Genomic DNA, 17,773 nt, shown 5'->3' on the forward strand with positions numbered 1-17,773 from the left:
TTTTTACAGTTGAATAGAAACTGCCCTTACTTTTGCTTTCATTACTTGGTTCGGTAATCTTTCCATAAGAGACAAAAACACAATGAAACGAGAAGTAAAAGTGGCCAAAACAATTATTGGTACTGAATGAACTGATCTAACAGGAACATTAGAAAAAGATAGAAAAAGGGCCTAAAGGCATTCCTCACTGTTCCCATCACCCACGTTAAGCTAGTTTTATACTTAATTTGAGTTTTTACCATCAGCAAAGAGACGTTTCTCGTCCAAAATCATCTCTAATTCTTGGTGGTTGTTTTTTTTTCTCGCTTTTAAATCCTGCCTGGTGTCATATACTCATAGAGAAGTCAGCCGATGCAGGCCTGAGACTTCTTGCTTGGCTGGCCGGGGTGACGGACATGCAGACGGCAAAAAGGACGCCTTAATCGCACCTTAATGTGTTCAGTGGAAGGGGCTACAGTTTTGAGTTTTTAGTAAAAACTAATGAGCCATATTCATTCTTGTTTTTATTTCTAGGAAAATCCCCCTGGCCTCGGAGAATTCCTCTCTTGGACCTCCCCATAGGACAAGCACAAATTCCCACAGTAGCACTCCCTCGTCAGGCTTCCTGAGCCCCCCGGCAACCTTGCCCCAAACCCCCTATAGCCAATCGAGCGAGAGCAAGTCATCGCTCTCCTACGGGACCACCTTAAACGCTCACAGCTCCCTTCAGGGCGGGCCTGAGCACCCGGCCTTTGGCACCACGCAGGCCAGACAAGTGTCTTCGTCGCCGCAGATGCCTTCAGCCCACTTGTCCTCATCCTCGTCTTCTTCAGCTCCTCCCCTCGCCTCAGGCCGGGCGCTGAAGTCGCGTTCGTCCAGCAGCAGCAGCAGCACCACTACCAAATCCTCTTCCTCATCCTTCAAGCCCAAGGAGATCTCCTCCAGCTCCTCCACCCCGGCCACACCCAACTCGGCCAGTGGGGGAGGCGCCGGAGCGAGCTTCAACAGTAGCAGCACTGGCTTCAGCTCGGGAAAGAAGAGGAAGAACAGCTCTGTCCTTTCTTCGTCCCATTGCGCTTCTGAATCCTCCTCCAACGCCAACTTCCCTTCATCATCGTCGTCATCCTCCTCGTTCAAGAAGAACTGTGCAAACGTCGGCAGCTCAGGGAGCACCTACCACCATAGCTCATTAGGACCGTCATCCTCGTTATCCTCCTCCCACAGTGGAGTTCACAGCGTGGGCCTAAACTGTGGCCCCAGCGTGCGGACCAACTCACTCAGCCTCAAGGCGGAGCCTTCCGGAGGCTCGGCGGGCGGCTCCTCGGGGCCGCCGACACGCGGCCCTCCCTCAGGCAGCCCGGCGGAGTCCATAAAGCGCATGAGCGTCGTGATGAACAGCAGTGACTCAACTCTTTCTCTGGGGCCTTTTGTCCATCACCAGCCCACCTCCTCGTCAGACCACCACACCAACTTTAGTCACCACTCCTCAGACGGTCGCCTCGACGCCAAGAAGCGCAAAAGCTCCTCGGCTTCCAGCGGCATTAACAGCGGAGGCGGCGGCCTGGGAAGGGACGGAGCGGCGGGAGGAACCGGACCGGGCAGACCCAAGATGACAAAGTCCCCGGCCCTTAACAACATCCACGGGAAGCATAGTCGAAGCATTCCAGGGACGCCAGGTCTGCCCAACAACTCTCATTTACATCAGGTGGGTGTTAGAAATGGAGGGAGTATTTCATTACGAAGTATTATTGGTTCAAATTAACGTGTTAAGTAAACGTGCTACATTGTTTTTCTGACTAAACAAGGGCACAGCAGAAGGTAAAACATCTATTAAAAGCAGATTTCGATTGAAATTGACTTTTAAAATGTTATGTTTATAGACTTAAGTTTTAAATATGACCGAGCACACGCCTGCTCTGCACTGTTTCCCGTCATTAGCTGCTCACATAAATATATAATCTGAATTACTCCATAACAAGAATATTTGCCACATATTTCACTACAGTGCCTTTTCAAGGAGAAGTCCGGTCAAAATCAGAATTCAAACTGCTGAAAGTACTTAAAATTATTACATACTGTTCAATAAATGATAAGCTTTTTTAATTAAGAGTAATTTTGATTTGAAGTTCCTTTTATGGGGGCAGCCATCTTGGTGAAGAACAGTACTGCCTCCTCCCAGTTTGTGACGTCAGGTCGCGGTATCGGCTGTAGAGCAAGTCCCAATGCCCTATCTGTCCCTTTGTAAATAAATATCAGTTTTCATGCCAAAATATTTTTTAACCTCTTAAACAAAGATAGACATGGTATTAAGCATTTCAATTTAAAGTAATACTAATTTTACATTTGAGAGACATAAAAAGACAACAGATAAACATTAAAGTACGGTTTATAGGTTGGGTTCTGCAATGTCATACAATGAGTATAAAACTCATCTTTAGAACCAATCTGTGCTCAAAATGGTGATCTGCACCGCCTAATCTACTTCCAGCAGTTATCATCAGTTATTGCAACCGTAAACTGCAGAAAATACAGGCATAGTGGCTCCTTCTGAGATTACTCTCTCTACTCCTGTCAGGATGAGCTGCAGTGCGTTATGAGGCGGAGGGATATTTCGGCACTTAGTTTAGAGCCAAAACAAGCGACTTCACTTTCAGAAATAAGCCCACAAAAACCTGCAACACGCAACTCATGAAATTAACAATCGACTTTAGAAAAAATAAGACCAAAGTTGCATAAAATAAGTGAGCTTCACAACAATGAGCACTCTTTCCAAATGTGTCGTATCACTCCGCCCCTCTGGTCCGTAAACAAATGTCCCCGCAAATTCTACATCATGAAAAAGAAAAACCTACCGAAAAGTCTCGCTCTCATGTCATCTTGAAGACATTCTTCTTCAAAATGTTGGCTACAGATGACGTTTTTTCTCTCTTGCCAGAAGTTCGATGGCAAGTAGGCAATCAAACAAAAGAGCCTGTGGTGGATCATGACTCTGAGAGATGGAAAAAATATATGTTTTTTCCACTTTTACCCGATGTATTGTTACATCCAACGGCCATGCACATGAGCATTGTTGCTTTAACAATCGCTCTCGCGAATTTCAATGGTGAAGTCCTCTGGAAATCCAAAATAATTGTTGTTGATAGCAGCTGTGTACAACAGCTCCTATTGAATTAGCTTGTAGAGCGCAGTGCCTAACCGCAACATTATGTCACAGGATGTGATGTCGGGCGGCCATTATTGCCCGTATTTGTGCAATAATGGCCACCCCCATGATCGAGACGACAATTTATGCTTTTACTTTCTTATTGATTAACGCTAAATTCATTAAATCACCACGGACATATTTAGTTTTAGGTATAGCTAATGATCCACTGATTTTTTCCTTGTTGACCGGACTTCTCCTTTATAGGTATTTACACCCTTTGAACATCATCACATTTTGTTATGACCCCAAACTTCAGTGTATTGGGTGTATTTCTGATAGACACAAAAAACACAAAGTTGTGCATATCTTTAGAGTGGAAAGAAAATTTAATGTAGCAGTATCCCAAGCTTCGAACATCTAAGGACTGTTCAGTCCATTGTCCGAGGACTATAGTCACATAGTAACCGTAAACATACCCAGTCACATTTGACCTTCATGAAAGGAAGGGGGGGTCGTGAGAAGAAAGTCGTTTTTTTAAATGAATCCCAGCAAAAACACTAGCCTGCATGCAAAGATGGCTGCCTGTGCAGGAAGAACAAACTCTGTCCATCTCCTTGAACGCAGCATCATGCTGGTGGGAGCATGGTGCTGTGTGATACAACCCTTGTTTTCTGCTAGCAGCCCAGTCAAAGTCCAGACCTAAACCCAATTGAGAATTCGCGGCATGCTTGTAAATTGATGTTCAGGCACTCGCCATCCATTCTAATTTCGATTAGGGTATTCTGGGTAAAAGTTCCACTTGCTACACGTTCCAAGCAGGTAGAGGCTAATCCCCCAAAGCCTTCCAGCTACATGGCTGCAAAAGATGGTTCTACGAAGCAGGACTAAGAACAGATGTGTGGCATATTTTTCAGGGTTTTATTTAAATATTTTTTCCTTCCTACTCACAACTATACACAATGTGTTGATCTATCGTAGAAACCCCCAATAAGACTTTTAGTTTTTAGTTGCAATGAGCAAAAATGTGTAAAAGTCTGAGACTTATGAATACTTTTGCAAGCTGTCTCAGTACGTCAAAGGTAAAAGTTGACAACGGAATAACTCATTCTCAAGAAACGCGGGAGAAAACGTCTCCGAGTACCAAAGAGACGCGTCTTCCTCCAGCTGCTCTACGTTTCTGTAAAACCTCTCAATAAAGCCGTCTCCTCTCCGCTTGTGTTTCCGCAGCCAAAAGCTCGTCCCTGACAGCGACTCGCCGCCTCTGCGATGGAGACGGGCAGACGGAGGAAAGTCCAGAGTGCTCTGCAAACTGTTCCGGACTGCACGAGGCCTTGTGAAATAAAACCCACATTACTCTCAGCTTCCCACAATCCTCAGGGTGGAGATGATCCGGACTGCCCAGTGAAGTAGACGTGGTCCTTACTATTTCTCCCAAAGCCATGTGTGCATCGAGTGTGTGTGTGCGTGTGTGTCTGAAGAGAGGTGGATGGGGCAGAGGTACAGAATGCAATGTAGAACCCCCCCCACACCCCACACCCCACACCCCCACCTGGAGGGGGTCCTGTCCCAGTAATCAGAGAGGTCTTCCCAGCTGTTTCGGAGGTAGAGGGAACACAAGCCGATCTTTTCTGTGTAAGTTGTGTGAAAGTGAGTAAATGCGTGAGTGTTTATTTCTTTCCCCCCCATGTCAGATTCTGCTGGAGCCCCCCAACTTAATTACACCCCCGTCGCCTGATCTCAGAAGCCTTGCAAGGAGAGCTGGAGGAGATGCAAAGTGAAAATTGCAACACCTTACAACAACATTCAACTGCTTTTTAAAAAATCTTTTACAGTCTGATACGTTCGGCGACCTCGGGTTTCCCGCCATCGCCTGTGACTTGCCCCCACCCCCCCACCTCCCCCTCCCCCTCCCCAAGTGGATAATCTGGTCAACTCCATAACCATCCAGAATAATTATGCAAGTGCTACCTTTTTCTGATTTCTTATGAGCTTTTTACACTGTACTACAAAGGGTCTTTGTAGACTTGGTGAAAGATGGTTGTGCTTTTTTTTAAATGTGAAAAAGGACACCTGATGTGCCCACTGGATTGATCCTTTTGTTGGAGAGAAAAGGTCTGTTCCTGAAGGGGTGGGGGGGGGGGGGAAGACACCCGTTAGGTTCCTGAATCTATACACGTGCAAAAATGACCACAGCAACAGCAGACCTGCTCCCAAAACTGTGAACGGCACTAAATCGTTTCTCTGCTTAGCTTTCCACAGAGCTCACCAGAAGCTGCCACAGCTTTGCCAGCTACTTTATTTGTAACTTTTTGATAACAAAAGAAAAAAAAAAGGAGGGCGGGGGGGTGGCTCATGAAGAAGTAACAGTGCAATGTGGATGTGAGGAAAACCTTACCAAGCTGTATCGTTATAGCCACAACTTTCCTACTTTATCCCCACGAAGCTGAAGCTCTCAGCCACGCGGGGACAGATGTGAATTGTAATGTTTTGTTTTAGTTTCTTCACATGGAATCGGGTACGGTACGTCTTAACTGGAACAAACTTGCGCGTCTGCTCGTCTTCTGTGGGGTTTACTTGTCCCCCCCCCCCCACTGTCTAACCACTACCGAATGTCCGGATGTTACTTTTCCCAGCGCTGCGGTGTGCTGTAAGGAGGGCTGTTCCCTATGGAGTGCCAAAACTGCAGAAAGTATTAAATCATTAAGTGTTTATTCATACATAAGACCGTTCAAAGACATCATCAGACGCTGACATCTGATTGGTAACCTTCACAATAAGGCGACTTTCGACCAATCACCCTAAGTAGCTGCGACCTCAGCCCACTCGTGATAATAGACGATACCGCCTGATAAAACGTTCGTGATGTGCATCCAATTGTCCAAAAATAATTGGTGTAATAAGTATTTTTAATAATCAAAATCCAATTCTGTGGTTAATTATATATTTATAAATTCTTTATGCATTTGTTTGATAATTTTTATTCTATCAAATTGAGGCACTTTTGGATCTCCATAGACAACCCCGCGCTGTGCTAATCCAGGTAGATCTCATTAAAGTGGTATTATCTCTGAGAAGTTATTTTAGCTAATTAAAAAGCAAAACTCCTTTATATGATTGCTGTATTTCAGAGGTTTATTTCTATCCAGCCTGGATATTATGGCTTACGGCCGACCAAAACCTAATGTTAGGTTTCTGGGATAATCACCAGAAACGCCAGCAGATGATGTCTCCCAAAATTAAAACTTTACACTGGAGCCCAGTTAACTTGGGATTCTGTGCCTCTCCGCTCTTCCTCGCTGCAGTCGAGACTTTGATCTTAAACTAAAAAGCAGCGTTTGCTTTTGTCTGAAAGGAAGACTTTGGACCAGGGAGCAAAGTTCTACCTTCTGTCCCTTCCCCTACTCGGGCGATTCTGCATTTTCCCCTTTTTTTTCAGGACCCGGCAGAGTGCACCTGCCGTTGGTATCCTGGAGATGTTTGGATGCTCTTGAAATCCACATTTGGGGAATCTCTCCCAAGGCTGCAGTTATTTCTGTTGCTTGATCATCATTTCTAACCATACTTCATATTAATATATGCTTGGAGTCGTTACTCTGCTTTAGCAAAGAGCCTTTGTGGCCTGTGGAAGGTGTCAGCGACTGCTGGACAACTGTCAAAACGTCTTCCCCGCGATTGTGTCCTTTATCGGTCTAATGTAAAATCAAAATGAACATTTTAAATAGATCCCTCCAAGTCCGAGATCCACAGTTTGAATTCTTTGAACAAATGTTGGATAATCAAATTGTAGATTGATGCATGTAAACTTTATCTAAAGTGATAGCTAAGACAGGCCATACCTGCCCATCCTATCAGAATGTCTGTTTCTGAACCGTGGTTTCAGGTGTTTTATGGTGCGAGATTCATGGAGATGGCTTCACGAAAAATCGGAGCTTTTTGGCACTCCCGTTGGTTAAAAAAGAAAAAAAAAAATCCCTCACTGATGTCAAATAGAGTCAAAACTTTTCTTTTCTTCTCTTTTAGGAAAGACTCTTTAATTGACGCTGTTTTCTTGTAGCCTATGTATCAAACAGGTGTCCCTATTTGAGAAATACGTATTTTGGTAACAAATTGTACATAGTAAAAGGTATGTATTTTTGCACGGGCATTTTTTTTTTCTTCCTTTTCCTACACGCAGATTTTTTTTTTTGGTACAGTTTTGAAGATTATTTATTTATTAAAGACAGGAAAGAAAAAAAAAAAAAAGAAAAAAAATCTGTCTGCGGACACGACTATTTGAAGTGGTTCACTGCCAAGTCTATACAATGCAATACAGCCGTACGTCGTCGAAGCATCTCATGAATCGCTGTACTCCACCTTTAAGGAGGGCCAGGGAGATGTCGCCACTGTAGCACGCGTCCGTACGAGAGATACCTTTATTCGCCTAACCAAGGTCTGAATCACATGTGCTTTTACCACACGGTTTTACGTTGCCTACAAATCCAACTCTATGTAACCCCCCCCCTTCCCTCGTTAGCCTGAACTTTGAGACGCCATGGCCTGGAGCTAGCTGAGCCTGATCTCCTCACAAAAAAAAGAAAAATATTTTAGGGACTTATCAGTTCTTCGCTGTGTAGACTTTAACATTTCTTGATTGGCTGGGGAGAAAAAAAAAAAAAAAAAAGACTCTACAGGGAGTTGGCGATCTTTGCGAGAGGAAATATTGGAACCAGTCCAGTCGATTAAATCCCCGCTCCTACAGAATGAGTTCAGCAGCTTTTAGGAAGAGATATCAAATCAAGAAAGTGCCTGAATTAGTTTCTCCCCCGACTCTTTGAGGACAGTATTCGTTGGGGTCGTTTTTTTTTAACCCCTACTTGAATGTTCAAAGTATTGGAGTTTGGTTTAATATCAGCCTGTGAACCCTTAAAGCCCGAGCTTCTCATCTACTCAGTAAAAAAGCAACTTTGTTTTCCTTCAGACAGCGTAGAAATTTAGTTACGTTCACCTTTTCTTTTTTTTTTTTTTGTTGTGGATGGAAACATTGTGGATGTTTTGTTTTTATATCCGCACCGCAGACCTGGAATGTTAACGTGAGACAGAAAACGGCTCATGTGTGGAAAGGAGGGGAGGAAAACGAACAAAAAGCCTCCTCCCCCCCCCAGCACCACCATTCATACTTTGTAAAAGCGTGTATAGGTTTTTGTTTTCTGTATACATGATCAGAATCATTTTCAGCTGGACTTAACGTATTGGCTGCTATGTAATTCATGAACAAAACATAGGCTAGAATTAATATTTAAAGAAAAAGATTGTATAGTATATTTGTTTTGTAACAAGTTTGTGTAAATAAAATAATTTATACTGTTATTTATATGAAACGCTGCCTCTGCCTCGTCTGTCAAAACAGCATCCTGGACGACCGTGTTTTTAGGTAAACAGGTTTTATTATATACACAATATAAGCCACTCTGTCAGACAAATAACAGGTTTGGATGAACCAAAGAGGAAAGCTGGTCGCCGTGACTACATGTTGATGACCCGGGACAGCTTCTGGACTCTGTTGAGCAGCAGGTCGCCCTTTTTGATGGTTTCCTGGTACTGCCAGTTTTTGCTGTCAGGTCTGTGAACAGGAGCAGGACAACATGCAGGTTTCATAGACTGGTCGCAGGTTACCGTGTCAGGAGGATGTCTGGGTGTGTAAGCGTGGGAATATTACCTGTTGGTTTCCACGATCTCGTTCACTTTATCAATTTTACAGTGCAGGCGTCCGGCGGCTATGAACCGGGACAGTTCCCTACGGAGAGAAGACGAGATTTGTTCACGTCAACGTGAAGCAACGTCTGATTTCTGAGCAGTTCGTCTAAAAGACGCATAGAGAGCAGGACAGAGTGGCTGTCATCCCTGGTAACGATGTGTAATAACAAGCCTTCGCATGAATCCATCTGCTGAAGTGGCAAACAGAAACATCCTCTAGTTTAACATTGATTTACTGGAGGAAAATGAATTAGGTAGGACTGTAGGTGGGTCTAACAATCCCTTTAAAATGCTGGTGAAGATTCTCAGTCATCCCGGTCATGGTCATTCCAAAAAAAGTAAAAAACAAAGCAACTGGACTTGTTTTTCGTCTTCAACTACGAAAAACAAGTCCAGTTGCTTTGTTTTTTACTTTTTTTGGAAATCCCTTTAAAAGTGATCAGACTTTAGTGTTATTAGTGATCCATGACAGGGGTCAGTTTCCTTTAGCCGCTGGAGGAGCAGCCATGTTGTCCAGGGTTCCTACAGCATAAGGCAAGTTAAATTCAAGACTTAAGACCTTTTAATGCCACTTGAAATAAAAAGTTAAGACCAACTTCACGATAAACAAGATAAACCTGGTTGCGACAACTTCACCCAAATGATTATTTTAACATAAACCATTATTTTCTGGCCCAGTAGACATGTTAAAGATTTTGAAAAACATTCCATATAGAAAGAAAGCTAAAAAAAAACACACACAAATTACAGATATATTTTTAACAACTACTGAACTGAATTCACAAACTTTGTTTTGTTCCCTACTAAAATAAACTATAAATCAGTTTTAAAAACCACAACATAACCAGTGCCAACTCTTTTTCACAGCTATGGTCCGGCCGCAATAGTTTTCATCGGTTCCGCTATCGGAACGGAACCAATAATGGTTACATTGAGCCATTCGGTAAATTTAAAAAAAATATAATTGTGTCAATTATTTTACTGTTTGGTAAGGATTACAAAAATAAAATCCTATTTATGACCTGGTAACAATTTAAGACCTAAGAAAGACTGATTTAGGACATTTTAATAGAAATGAAGGCCTTAGTTTTATATTACAGAATTCAATGCCTTTTAAGACTTTTTAAGGATCTGCAGGAACCCTGGTTGTCAGCATCCAGCCAGGAGGATGGGAGATGCTGCAAGCTAGGCTGAGAACAGCAGCAGAGCAACATGTTGGTGTCAGTAAAGCTCCATGACAGCAATCAGAGGATAAATATACACAGCAAGCAGGCTGGTGGTGATGGCAGAGGGAAGAAAAGCCCCTCCTGATCTGCCGACACAAAGGTAAAATGTGTGGAGTTTACTAAACTGGGGAATTCGGCCAAACAAGATCAAAAATGGAGCTTTTTTTTCCAGCAACAAACACTTCAGGTTGTTGCTGAAGCAGGACGATGAACGTGGAGAAAAAATTCAAAAAAATCACCTCGTGTGAACCAGGATCTGTGACACTGACCTAGTTTGTCTACGTCAGAGTGAATTGAGGAATATCTGGAGACCTTTGCCAAAAAAACACTGACAGAATCATGACGAACGGTTCATCAGACGTCTCAGTCCCCAGACCCAAACCCTGTGGTCTGAGCAGAAGAAAGAAGCCAGGAGTCTGAACAATCTGGAGAAATGGTGGAGATCTACACCTTTTACAAATAGCGGAGGAGACCCAGTGGTGTCCAGATGTTGGGAGATTTCCTCCACTGGATAAATGTAGTCAAAGTAAAGGTGAGTGCTGGTGAGGCTACATTTATTTTAACGCTTTTTACACATTGTTTCCAGGGGTGATGGCACATCTGGACAATCTCAATAAAGTTCTTTTAGCGGTTTTCCCAGTCAGATCCAAACCATCTGATCTACAGGACCTTTCACAGATTCTACAGTAAAAAAGGATCGATGACGGCGCCAGAGATAAAAAGCTCTGATAAAATGACAGACGTAAGGCAGCACTCACTGGTCGATGAACTCGGTGCTGACTCCGAAGGCCTCGGCCATGTATCCCAGCGTGAGGGAGCGGTAGGACTCCAGCAGCTGGCTGTAGGCCTGGATCCTCATCTCCCTCACGTAGTAGCGGTAGTGCGGGGCAAACAGCCAGTCCTTCTTCATCTCCTGCTCCACCAGGGCTGCAGAGGAAACATTGGCACCAGAATGACGCGGAACAGAAATGTCAAAACGCTCTCTGGACCAGGAAGAGATCATTTAAAACTCGACAGGAGAGAAACTCACCCAGCGACTGGAAGAAGACGGAGTAACGGCACTCGTAGAGGGAGAACAGATACTGGCGGACGGACGGGAGGCTGTGCAGCACCTCCAGGATCTCCGCTCCTTTGATCACCTGAGGAAAACAGAGTTAAGTCGGGGATTTGCCCGCGGACCCGTGAAGGAGCCGGCGCTCCTCGTGCAGCTTCCCCCTACCTTTTCCCGGAGGTCGGGCCTCTTCAGGGCGATCATGCAGACGTAAACCGTGTACGTGACGAAGGTCTTGTAGTCCATGAGCTCGTACGAGGTGAAGGTGGAGACGGTGTCCAGGAAGAGCTCTGCAGCCTGCTTGAAGTCCCTGATGGCCACGCAGTAGAGGCCCTGGTACACCTTCAGGCGGTTCCTCCGGTCCCAGTCCCCGCCCTCCTCGATCAGGCTGCACACAGAGGGAACAGTTACCCTCCACGAAGGAGCCGCCGAACAGGCTTTCAGGGCGGAGGCGGCGCAGGACGTACCTCTTGGCTTTTTCAGAGTTGCGCGTGATGAGGTCGCTGTCCATGTAGAAGAGTCCGATCCTCAGCAGGTAGAAGACGATGTCCAGCCTGTGGCCCAGAGCCACCGTCTTGTCGTACGTCTTCCTGAAAGCTGTTAGAGCGCCCTCCTGCAGCACGGAGGGGTCAGTACGGATCGGGTCACTTACAAGCAAGTTATGTGCTACTCTGACAAGAATTAAATTAATTCAATAATAAAACGCCATCTTAGAGGAAACTAAATGTGAACAAACAGTGGCTGTAAAATACTATAGGATTTTTATAACCTTTTTTTATTCTAATATAATTAAACTTTAAGATGGTTTTGACTGTTTAATAATTTATTTACATGTTTTCAATGTCTTAATAAATGGTTTGTTACTTTTAAAATCTATTTTCTGTTTCCTCCCCCCAAATCTGATTGTATAATTTATGCCAAATATTCTTTATTTGGTTTGTTTTATTACATCTTTAGGGTAAAAGCATCCAGCTGTTAACCAATACTAAGCCCTTTTTTTATTATATTTCTTACCATCAAATCGCATAACAAGTAAAGTTTGGTTGGTTAAATGGTTAAAGTACGTAGGTATTAGGGACCATACAGGGAAAAAAAGCATAGCGATTATATAGAAATCATACTGGTGGATATCAAAAAAATTTAAAAACATGTTTTAAGTGCCGCTTAACGACATATTTTTTAATAAATAACACCGCATTCAAACTCCACCCTTTATTCAACCAAAGCTGTGCTCTTTGAAGGGGGCGGAGCTTAGTGAGGGAGCGTTCCAGGGTCAGCATTTGTGATTGGTTGGGAGGATGTAACGGCTGTAGTATTAACCTACATGATGGGCTAGAAAGCTAAAGGAAGAAAAACTTCTCTTCTGTTGAACTTTTTACTGACCCTTTTTTTTCCTTCTATTGAACCACACGTCTATCGATTGATACATATCGTTATCGAATTATCTTCCAGCCCTAGTGGGTATAAAATGAAGGTAGGAAGGAGGAAAATGTCAATACCAGGTTACAAATCTGGCACAGGAGCAAATTCACCCAGAGCTCTTAGATTTACATCCACTGGAAAAGTGTGCTTGAATAAAAGAACAGTTAAACTAATTTATTCTATAGATTTGTTACATACTGAGTAATATAGTGCAAGCATTCATTTCTGTCAGTCTACTTTAAAGTATGGTCATATACTGCAGAGTATAAAAGTTTTTCTCCTTCATTGTTACATTCTTGTCACTGCTGCACTTTATATTGTAACGAACTGCAATCTCATTACACCGTCGTAAGCTGTATGCAACGAAATGTTGTTTTCTATACACTCTGTGCATACAAAATGACAATAAAGTTTGTCTAAGATCAGCGCAGTAAAACAAAGCAGCATCTAGCTTGTATGAGCTTTGCAATCCTCCCCAGGCTGTGGTTGGCTGTGCACCTTTTTCTACAAAAAGGTCTTCCTTCCACTTAACTTTTCATTAATAAGACAGGTTAGAGTTTCCATGAACAGCCACCATCATAGGCAATGATCTTTTATGGCTTGTTTTCTTTTTTTTTTTGGAAAGGTGTGAGAGACTGCTAGACTACTCTATAGTCAGAAGCCTTTCTTATGATTTTATAGGCCATAACATGGCATTTACACATTATAATGATATTTTATGCAATATCTTTTAAAATAAAACCATAATTACCTAAATTATGACACACAAATGCTGGACATCTATCAATCTGTGTAATGAGTATTTATCAGTTTCGCACTATAAATGGAATCTGCTGCAGATCAGATATTCATCTCATGTCTGATTCACTAGTAAACATCCGAACAGACTTTCTGTCCTCGCTCAGCCCCTCTCACCTTATCCCCAATTCGGATTAAATACTCGGCTTTCGCCATCATGACGTCCCGGATCTCGCTCTCGCCCAGGTTCTTCTCGGCATCCTCCAGCACGTCGTCCAGGCGCTTCAGCTCCTCCTCGTTGGCCTTTTTCATTTTGCTCAGCAGCTCCGAGTCCAGCGGCCACTTCAGCTCCTTGCACAGACCCTCGTAGTACGGAGCCATGCCTGAAGCAGACACGGAGGCAGCGGGCTCGTTTAAAGGCTCAGACCACCAGACCCAAACAGACCCATTACTCAGCTTTACATATTTGGCTTTTGAGAAAGAAAGCTGTCACACACGTTCCTCTTTTTGGCCTCCTAAAGATAGTCTACAACCAAATTAGACTAAATCACCACCGGGGTCTGCCTAATTAGTGTGCTAGAAGAGTAAAACCTCCATTTAAAATTATTATTATCATCATCGCTAACAGTGCTAGCTAACATGCTAATGTTTTCGATATCCTTTTTTTTTTAAATCGTGGATTTTACAAACTTCGTTCACACTTCGGTCAAAACAATTCCCAAACATCTCCATCTAAAGAGCTGCTTTCAACCCTTGGTTTAATCATATCGGTACGAGCTCGGTGGCATCGCGGCGCTACAAAAGAAAAAGGCTAACTCACTGTTAGCTTTGATAGCATCCATTAGCTCGGTCTTCACTTTCTCGTCCTGTCGGTGGCCGTCCATTGTGAGCAGAAACTTGAGCTGAGCTATCCTCAGATCGGGGTTCTTGGGCAGACCCTCCTCCTCCAGGTTCTCCAGCGGCATCTTGTCTCTCGGTAAGCAGGCAAGCGACTAAACAGGAGACTATTTGTTTTTTATCGTGTAGATGCAGTCCACTCTGCCGTCGCCCCGCTTATGCGACGATGACTACGGAAAACACTGAACGGTCTCGTTTCCGGCCGGAGCGCCACGCGAGAAAAGAGCGGAGCAAAACAGAAACAGCGTGGAATATTTTTGATTACTGCCCTCTGGCGGACACCGTGTCAAACAACACACCTGTTTAACCGCACCAGCAGTGGTTAGTGTAAATTGGAGCAGCGGAAGTTCACCCGTAACTACAACTAGTTCTTAATTAATTTCACACCAATTGATAGTAATTAACCCGGGGTCATATTTCACAGCCTACATGTTTTCAACTGAATTCACAGTCAGATTATGAACTCTCGTTTATCAATCTTATTGTAAAATAAAATGTATTCAAAAACACGGTTAAAACGAGATATTTAGATATGCTGCATAAAAAGCAAAATGACAATTTTTACTTACTGTCTGACATTAAAGGGTAACTCACCTCCAAATCAAATAAATGTTGGTGTGTGTTTTGTTTAGCTAATAAACCATTAACATGGTTGTCCTATAGTGCTGTGGGCCGAGGCGGGCTGGGTTTGAAATTCAGCCCGGGAGCCCGGTTTTAAGAGGCCTTTCGTCCGACCGCACCACGGATGCAGGTGGAACCATAATTTTTGACATTTGCAGTATAAAAACACTTTCATCAACAGTTAAGACGACACGTATGTATTTAATGATAGAAGTAAAAACTATTTTCAGTTCATAAAAAAAGTCAAAGCAAATGTTAAGGAACAAAAACTAAAGCTATATCCTGTAAATCAAGCTAGACCTGAAATTCAGCCTATTAGCTATAAGATCTCAAAAAACCTCGGTTTGGACTGTAATCCTCGGATCTCAAGAGGTTTAATATAAGTCAATGCAAACACCTACCACCAACGCAGCAATGCACCTTGCACTGTTTGTTATTATTGGTCCCTGCTCCTCCACCTCCATCACCTTCTCATCCTCTTTCTCTTGTCCCTCCTCATCTGTCTCTTCCTCCTCCTCCTCACTCCTATGACTGGTATTGTTCTGTCCCTCTGCACCAGTTCCACGACTGAAGTTGCCCTCCTCGGCTACAAATAACAATAACGGCAACAATAACTAACATTATAAAATGTACAGTGTTAGAACACAAATGCAGGTAAGTAAAGTGTCTTGCCCAAGGACACAACAACAGAGCACAACAGGAAAACAGGATGTAGCCTAGCCCGTATTTATTAAAATATCATCCTTTGAACACAGACCCTGTAAGGTCTTTCTTTTCCTGGTCAGCCAGTGCAGATTGACATTCATTTTAATGAATAAAGCAGAGAAATTATTTATACACATATAGTGCAACCTGTAATGTTCTGTGTGCCCTGAGCGTAGCCAAAACACACTCATAATGTGCCAAGTGGGGGAAGGGCCATGTGGGGAGTGTTTGCTAGCCTGCTGTAGCCATGCTGCTCTGGTGTTGTCACTGGCCTGAAGGGAATCATCTCACTGACCTTGGCCCCTCCAGACTGCACTCCCACAGTAAAAAAAAAAAAAAAAAACCCGCAGTAAAACATTAATTGTTGGTTAATTTCGTGCATAGGCTGATCCTGCACACATTTTGAAAAAGTAAACATATTTTCTTGTTATTGGAAGTAGACAACAAATAAATCTTAGCAAGAGAAGAATCCATTAACTTGTATGAGATGAGATCTGATTTTTCGACCAATGATGCCTTTCATGACCCTAATGAGGCCTGAGGGAATGGCATCAAAGACAGGGCCGAATTATTTAGCAGTTACTGGACATTTAAAGTGAGACAGAAATTTGCTGTAAGTGAACAGCCATCCTTAACTGGAAATCAAGACCGCCTAACTGAAAAACAACATAATTAGGATTAAAATTCCTAATCAAAGTGGAACATGACAGGTGTAACCATCCAACTTTTAGAGTATTGTTTAAGGTGGAGAAATCCTGGAAATGTAACCCCCCATTATAATTTGGATTCATTATAACAGACTTTTTTAATGTAATGCATTTTTTGCTTCCAAAGAATATTGAACAATATCAGAACAATACCTTTACAGGTATTGTTCAAACAGAGGAGAGGCCATAGAAGCCAAACTAGAGAGTCCTTCAGCTTTGGAAAGCAGTGTCCGCCCCCTTAGAGTTAAATCTCTTTGCGGCCAGTGGTTTGTTTTTTCTTGGTTCTGTCAATAACGTATATATAAGTATATATTTTGCTTAATTAGTATCTTGCTTATAGAAGATAAAACATATGTCTTAACAGCAAAAAGCTCACATTTATTGACATTTAGTTACAAGGCCAGAGGCTCTATAAAAGGTCTGGATAATATAAAGAGCTAAGGAAACTTGTTCTGAGTTACGTCAAAACAGCGTAGTATCGTCTGCTAGTTGACTTATTTGAAGATTCCTGCTTGCTCTATTGATGCCTTGTAGAGGGCTCACCCTAAGATGGGTAGAAAGAAGTTGACCAGCTAGAAAGAAGAGATATGGAAACATAGGACATTCCTGCCTGATGCCTCGCTATAACTGAAATCTAGGAGAAGCTCCAGATTTTAACTCAATCGCACTGTTCCCATTACCATAAAGAATTTGAATGGCTTTGATGAAAAAGGAGCCAAATCCAAATGTTTCTAAAGCTAAAAATAGGAAGTTGTGTTTTACAAAATTAAAAGTTTTTTTTTTTTAATTCAAGAAATAAGGTAAAACTATCATCCTCAATTAAAGCTGAATAATCTATTATATCTAGGGCGTTTAATAGCTTCTGAAAGATCAAGAAGAGAGATTGCCTGATCAAAGTAAAGTCTGTTACTATCATCCACTTTTTTAAGATTCGGAAGAGTATCAAAAATTGTGTAGCATACTCACTATCATATGAGGAGCTATATATTCATCTATAAAGTTTGGCATAGAAAGAGGCAATTTCACAAGGATCATTGCAGGTATTTCCATTAATTTTAGTTTGTGTATGATATTAGAGTTAGAGCGACTCTTCTAATCTGAAGAAGTTTTTGCTCACATTTTTCTATCCATCCTTTTCTAGACCTAATGAAAGTCCCTTCTGCTCTAACGCTGTACATTTAATCTAAACTGCTTGTAATTCTGAGAAATCATTTCTCCCCTGATCCGACATTTGATCAACTGATTTCAGGGATAGGGTAGTAAAATTTGAAATTACGGCATCTTTAGTCAGTCTTCGTCTGTTTACCCTCAATGAAGGCACAGCCTCCAACAAAGTAGCCTTTTTTTTCATTCTTCCTAGCTTCAGCTTCTGATGGCCACAGAAGATGCCTTTTCGGGCAGTCAGACTTGTAGAAGTCTTCACTGAAGCAGAGCTGGTTGTTGTGAAGAAATTGTGTGTGTGTGTGTGTTTTTTTTTTGCTGCATAACAGCATAACAGCATATTGTAGCCCCAAGGAAAGGAACCTGATAGTGATTGGTCTAGTAGTGC

The 17,773-nt window shown here is 42.7% G+C and overlaps 2 protein-coding genes across 4 annotated transcripts in view; one reads left to right on the forward strand and one right to left on the reverse strand.

The window, feature by feature from the left end:
• Positions 1-8,481, forward strand: part of LOC105926015 (ataxin-7) — a 48,529-nt gene extending 40,048 nt beyond the window's left edge. For all 3 annotated transcript variants that reach the window (XM_012862158.3, XM_021316244.2, XM_021316245.2), the window contains 2 exons: positions 514-1,684; positions 4,352-8,481. In XM_012862158.3, coding sequence (XP_012717612.2) covers positions 514-1,684; positions 4,352-4,369 — 1,189 coding nt within the window. In that variant the 3' untranslated portion in view covers positions 4,370-8,481. The remainder of the gene's footprint in view (positions 1-513; positions 1,685-4,351) is intronic.
• Positions 8,482-8,527: 46 nt separating this feature from the next.
• Positions 8,528-14,378, reverse strand: psmd6 (proteasome 26S subunit, non-ATPase 6). Its single transcript, XM_012862181.3, has 8 exons — positions 14,115-14,378; positions 13,472-13,677; positions 11,602-11,747; positions 11,303-11,522; positions 11,114-11,222; positions 10,842-11,010; positions 8,820-8,897; positions 8,528-8,723 (listed from the first exon to the last, which is right to left on the reverse strand). The coding sequence occupies exons 1-8, from the start codon at positions 14,257-14,259 to the stop codon at positions 8,627-8,629; spliced, it is 1,170 nt and encodes a 389-aa protein (XP_012717635.1). The 5' UTR covers positions 14,260-14,378; the 3' UTR covers positions 8,528-8,626.
• Between the last annotated feature and the right edge of the window lie 3,395 nt (positions 14,379-17,773).

Source organism: Fundulus heteroclitus, chromosome 20 (genome assembly GCF_011125445.2).
Source record: "Fundulus heteroclitus isolate FHET01 chromosome 20, MU-UCD_Fhet_4.1, whole genome shotgun sequence".
Lineage (NCBI taxonomy): Eukaryota > Metazoa > Chordata > Actinopteri > Cyprinodontiformes > Fundulidae > Fundulus > Fundulus heteroclitus.